This window comes from Gekko japonicus, unplaced genomic scaffold (genome assembly GCF_001447785.1).
Source record: "Gekko japonicus isolate JY-2015 unplaced genomic scaffold, Gekko_japonicus_V1.1 scaffold4344, whole genome shotgun sequence".
NCBI lineage: Eukaryota > Metazoa > Chordata > Lepidosauria > Squamata > Gekkonidae > Gekko > Gekko japonicus.
The window spans coordinates 31808-38234 of record NW_015173267.1 but is presented as its reverse complement, the minus strand read 5'-3'; the positions used below and the strand labels follow the sequence as shown (position 1 = coordinate 38234).

The 6427-nt window shown below is 48.6% G+C and overlaps 1 protein-coding gene across 1 annotated transcript in view; it reads left to right on the top strand.

Annotated features, from left to right (window-relative positions):
* The first annotated feature begins 1804 nt into the window (after positions 1–1804).
* LOC107120174 (acrosin-like) overlaps positions 1805–6427 on the top strand; it is a 14009-nt gene continuing 9386 nt past the window's right edge. Inside the window, exon 1 of the mRNA XM_015422821.1 lies at positions 1805–1842. Within this exon, the coding sequence (XP_015278307.1) occupies positions 1805–1842 (38 nt within the window). The remainder of the gene's footprint in view (positions 1843–6427) is intronic.

Genomic DNA, 6427 nt, shown 5'->3' with positions numbered 1-6427 from the left:
TTGGTGCGGGTTGAAGTGCTTGCAGTAAAATGCAAAGTGTCCTGTGTGGTCTTTACTGCATTTAGAGTCATCGACCCCAATGCTTGATCCGCCTGTGAACTTGGACTTCTCCCTCCCAACATTTGGTACAGCTGCTGTAGACTAGCCCTGTTCATAAGCTACCATGAACACACATACAATCTGTGTGTATCTATACTTTATCTTTCTTTATATGTGTGTTGAGTAATTCCCATGTGACATTCGGGGTCATGTACAACTGAACCCTTAGCTTCAGGAGCTGAGTGGATGCATGTTGGCTGTTTCTTACAAACAAATGCACTGTAAGATGCGAACATAGTTACTGAGTCACTGGTCCAGTCAGGTCAGTCTTGTCTGCTGGGAATGGCAATGGCTCTCCAGGGTCTAGTGTCAAAATATTTCACTTCACCTCCTATCTAGTACTTTTGAGCTGGAGATGCCAGGGATTGGACCTGGGACCTTCGGCATGTTAAGTAGATGCTCTACCACTGGAGCTCTGAGCCCCTGCCTTTGGTGGCCTTGATAAGTGGTCTCCGTGAGCTTTCTGGTGACGGGCCATTGCTTTGGCAAAGGTAGGCATGCGGATTTCTTTTCCTGCCTTCTGCCTATTCGTTCTCCCTTGCTTCTGGGAACACCAATTCTGATCTTGTATTTTATTGGAGGGTGTGTTAACCCTACCTTTTCCTCCAAGGAGATGACGTGTGTGGCGTACTTGGTTCCTTCAGCCGTCTTTTGTCCTTGCAGCAAAGCTCCAATCCTTGCTTTGAGCTAGTGACTGGATAGAGATCACCCAAAGACTTCAGTGGCTGAACGGGTTGAACCAGGGTAGTGAACTGGTTAGAATGTCAAACTAGGATCAGGGACACCAAGATTCAAGTCCCTAGTGTGCCATCATAGAAGCCAGTCTGGTCACAATTGAAAAATAAATAGATTAGCAGTTTCAAATCTTGTGTTTTTCATTCTTCCTAAAATGCATTTATGTTTGGAAATTGGTGGGCACACCGGGGGGGGGGGCGCCAGAAGGTAGCCTTGCCTAGTGTGCAAAAAGCCTGGCCCCGGCCCTGTGTCTGGCTAAACAGTGATTGCAATAAAGAGAGATGCTCTTCTGGAGGCAACTTTACACTGTTCGGTGCAGGGTCAAGTTCTTACAAATGGACCTGAAAGGGTGACGTGGAAGTTACCTGTGCCGGATGATGATTGGCTTCTTCCTGTGATGTCACCAAAGAACCTCCCCTGAATCCCTAGAGCAGTTCCCCTTTGAAAAACCAAACCTACAAGACAACGAATGCACCCACAATCTTTCATGTGGCACTTTTCAAAATAAAAGGTGGCGCTTGCTTATAGTGCGGTAGGAAGGGAAAGACTGATCATCCGTGCCAGTGTTTGATCTGTTGGTTTGCACACGTCATTTCAGTCGTGAATCCCAATTTCCCCTTCTGCTGAGAGGCCTGCCTTCCGGGCCCTTTTAAAGTACTATATCTACTACATTAATCCAGGTGCCTGAAGCTCAGAGGCGTTGCCTTGGCAACCGGGCGGACAGAAACCTACACGGTCATCTTGGGGTTCAGTGAAGAACAGGAGGCACCCCCTTGTTATTTGAAGGCTTGATTCAGCGCAACGAACAGGAGTCCTGGGAGGGAAAGGGCGGTAGCGAAAACAGTAGGGGAGGAAAGGGCTGACGCCTCCTCTCCTTGCCTCGGGGCCCAGAACAGAATCTGTAAAAGAGGTGAGGGAAATTCGTTCAATGGGTTCCCCTCCCACCATCTCCTTTTGTTTGGCACGGAACATGCCTCCAACAACCCTCTATAACGGGTTCTGTGGCAGGTAAACGGATAATGCAAAAACTGCCATGCAGTGGGAAGTCTAAACTCCACTGGCCTTGACTAAGGCCGTGGTCACACACACTGAGAACCAGTTTGGTGTAGTGGCTAAGTGCGCGGACTCTAATCTGGGAGAACTGGGTTTGATTTTGTCAGGGGTCATTTTTTACAGGAGTGGAGCTCCGGCAGTAAAGAGCCCAGGGGGCGGGCACATGCAACAAGCTCCGCCCCCTGCTCCCAGCAGCCCTCAGTCAGAGCAAGAAGCAGCCAGGTAAGTTGCAGAGCCCCCCAGCCCAAAACAGTCCAGTGGCACCTTTAAGACCAAGTTTTATTCAGGTACAAGCTCTCCCTCCTCTGCCAGGGCAGATCTGCACGTCCCCCCCCCCAGTAGCTAGCAATCCAAAACAGTCCAGTGGAGCCTGAGCGGTGGGTGTTGCCTTCTGACACACTTCCGGTGAGGTCAGGGGGTGTGGCATATGCAAATAAGTTATGCGAATGAGTTATGCTAATGAGCTCCGGCACTTCCTTTTCTACTAAATGACCCCTGGATTTTGTAGTACAAATCCCCTGTGTTTCCCTGGTTCCAATTTGAGAAACACGCTCTCTCAGTCCTGTGAAGGAAGAAACTGTAACAGTGGCCTTTACTGTTAATCGATTAACAGGGAGAAACCAAATAAACAGGGGTTGGCTCCCCTCAGATACCAACCAGCGTCTCCGAGGTTACAATGGGAGACATAGTCTTTTATATTTCACATTACATCAGAGAAATGAAAAAGAATTATTAGTTACAGCAAACTTCAAACTGCGTCATCTATTTCCCATTGGGTTGAGACCTGTGGGTTGGGTCCTCCTAGGCAAAGTTTCTTCCTCCTAGCTGAACATTAAACTTCTCTTTAGCCTAGGTCATAGAATTCCAAAAGTATCTATATTAGCTGATATGGTTATAAGATGTTCATTGTCCTCTGTGTAGCCAAGCTAACTGGCACATGTGCAGAAGGAGCCAGTCAGTCAAGGCCGCAACCCTCAGCAGAACAGCAAAATAGCAGAACAGCATTTTGATTAAGCTTCCCAGGATGCATTTCCAGCAATAGCCATAAGTGAACCCAAGTCTAATATCTGAATACATTCACGATTGATTTCTGTCCATGTAGTTAAAATCATAAATAGCACTTGACATATGTATCACAGAAAGGTTACGTGTACCTGCAAAGCTCATTCCGTTAGTCAGTGGCAGAGGGCAAAATGCTTTAACAGTGTTTCATAAACTGTGCGTACAACAATTCCCTGCAGCCAGTTTGCAGCCAGTTTGGTGTAGTGGTTAAGTGCGCGGACTCCAATCTGGGAGAACCGGGTTTGAGTCCCCACTCCTCCACTTGTACCTGCTGATGTGACCTTGGGTCAGTCACAAGCTCTGGCACAGCTGTCCTTGAAAAAGAGCAGTTTCTGTCAGAGCTCTCTCAGCCCCACCCACCTCACACGGTGTCTGTTGTGGGGAGGGGAAGGGAAAGGAGCTTGTAAGCCGCTCTGAGACTCCAAGTGAAGGGCGGGGTATAAATCCAATCTCCTCTCCTCCTCCTCCTCCTCTCCTCTTCCACTTGTAGCTGCTGGATGACCTTGGGCAAGCCATAGTTCAGATAAGAGCTGTTCTTGAAAAAGAGCCGTTTCTGTCAAGAGCTCTCTCAGCCCCGCCTACCTCACAGGGTGTCTGTTGTGGGGAGGGGGAGGGGAAGGAGTTTGTAAGCTGCTCTGAGACTCCCTTGGGTAGTGAAGGGCGGGCTATAAATCCAATCTCTTCTTCTCTGCTCTTCCTCTTCTAAATAATCCACTGTCAGTGCTGTAATGTATTGAAACGTTTACATGAATCACCTCATAGGGCTCCTATGTTAAGCTTCGAGCCATACCAGGGCTCCTCTGAGCGAACTTCCTATTGGTCGCTTCGTAACAGCGACCAATCAGAACGATACCATTCCCTAGGAGGGAAAGACTCCCATTGGTCCTTAACTAAGCAATCTCATTGGTTGTTAATTGTAAATAGGCGTGGCTACATTAGCCCGGTTATGTTTAAAAGGAGCATAAGCTCCCACTGTTTTCTGTTCTGGTTTCTTACTGAGTTGAGTGCTTGTTCGTTACTTCCAATAAAGCTGAATCACTTGCTGAATCACTCTAAGAGTCCTTTGTTAGTGCGATCTAACAAGTGCACTTTCCAACTGGATTTTTACTGTGTGAACTGGCAAAACCCAGTTGGAAAGTGCATTGAAAGTGTATTATTTAGTGGGTGTGACGGCAAAAAATTCTGTACTGGGTTCCCTTTGCAAGCGAGGTTCAGAGGCCCTCCTGGCAGATACCCCGGAGGCGCTGTTGTCTTGGGTCTCTGTCTTTCATTGAGGCCGTCTTCTTATTGGAGAGCTACAGGCTGTTCTGTGTGACATCATCCTGCCCAGGAGCCGATAGGCCAAAGCCTCAAAGAGTGTGGTTTGTGATGTCATGGACAACAGGAGCAGATGGCGGAATGTGGCAGTGGCTGCCCCATGGAGGATGAAGACACTGCTACTCCCCATCGGGGTCCTTTTTGTCTTCTGGCCCACCTGGGCCTTGGGCGACACATGTGGGTAAGTTACCTCCACCTGCAGGGAACCACCCCCCCACCCCCGTTGGGCAAAAACAAGCCCATCTGTGTGTCGCTCAGAGTCCCGCCTCGGTCCATCGTGGCCCAGTCGCCAGGTGGTCCCTGCGCATCACGAGGCGGCCTTGGGTCTGTGCCTCTTCTCCTCTTCCCAACACAGGTGTTAAGAACATAAGAACATAAGAGATGCCAATGCTGGATCAGGCCAAAGGCCCATCCAGTCCAACACTCTGTGTCACACAGTGGCCAGAAATACCAGGGGGCATCAGGAGGTCCCCCAGTGGGGGGCCAGGACACCAGAAGCCCTCCCCCTGTTGACCCCCCCCCCCAAGCACCAAGAAGACAGAGCATCCCTTGCCCCAGAGTCCCTATCTATACCTTGTGGCTCATAGCCAAAGACGGACCTCTGCTCCATATGCTTATCCAATTCCCTCTTGAAGCCGTCCATGCTTGTAGCCGCCACCACTTCCTGTGGCGGTGAATTCCAAGAGTGAATCACTCTTTGGGTGAAGAAGGACTTCCTCTTATCCGTTCTCACCCGACCGCTCAGCAATTTCATGGAGTGCCCACCTTGATCTATGTAAATGTTCTTAATATTCTTAAGACCATTTACTACAGCACAAGCGCTTTAATCTTGGAAATAACATTTACAGGCACTCTTTTCGATATACGGATATTGAAGAAAGGACTATTGATAACGACAATGAATTATTTATTCAGATAAGATTAGAATTTCAACAGAATGTCATAACCCACAGCTTACAACGAAGTACACGCATTCAGGAATGGTTATACGTTTATTGCAAAGCTATAGATGCAGTAACACGGGCACTGTTAAGAATGGCGGAAACCCATTGAGCATAATAGGATATAGGGCATTCGTATGCACCCCCCCCCCCATGGCATGGGCCAATTAGCTTTCCTCCCGTGCGCGGGGCCAGCTAGGAAACTGTTAGGTGGCTAAAGCTGGGAACCAGGAGTCTCTCACGGTACATAGGAGGCTTCCAGACAACACAACCTCCTCCTGCACATCTGTAGAGATAAGCATTTCAGCAAAGGCAGAACAGCAGGGATAGGAATGCAGAAACAATTAACAAGACACAGAATGAGCTCCCCAACCCCATGGCAGCATAGCTGATAAACAGCCAATCCACATGCAAAAGAATCTCCTCAGGAAACAGAAAACCTCCTCAGGAAACAATCCATGTACAAAGGAACCTCCTCAGGAAAGCTCCTCCATGAGCATGTTTCAAAGCCTGGGGAACGCCTACAAGATAATGACTCAGCCCTACCCCACCTTCCTGAGTTTACCTGCCTACCATTTTTCTTCTTCTCACGTTGACACAGAGAGTGCTCCCGTCTTTCTGTGTTATACCTCAGAGGATGCCAGTCACAGCTACTGGTGAAACGTCAGGTCCTGCAATGCCAAGACCACGGCCAGACAGCCCGGGAAATCTACAGCAGCTAATGAACTCCGGCCGTGAAAGCCTTCGACAACATATTAATTATTAATGATTTATTGTGATTGATATGTATTGTTATAGAGATATATGGACTAGAATATGAAAATACTAAAGTACTGAAGTTGTCATAGTTATAATTTCAGGGGTTTTGCATTTCTTTGATAATTCCTTGTTCCCGTGGCTGCAGGGTTCCCTCTAAGCTGAGTGCGTACGAGCCAACTCACAGTTTTTTAGCCTCCGGCTCACACATTTTTGTCTTCGCTCAGGAAGGACGGCTCCAAAGCAAACTGGGCACAGCTGAAAACAGACCCCGACGGGCACCGGGTCTTGGGCAGCAGGGCTCTTTTTCTGTAGATACGGGCAGTGGCGTCAAACAGGACTGGTGCATCTCCAATTTCCCATACCTTTTCCAAGGACTGGGAAAGCTGTGCCCAGCGGTTCCCGGAACCCAGCAGTTATCCCAGAGGGCTGAAAAGAGGGGGAGTTAATTATCTGGAGCGGTT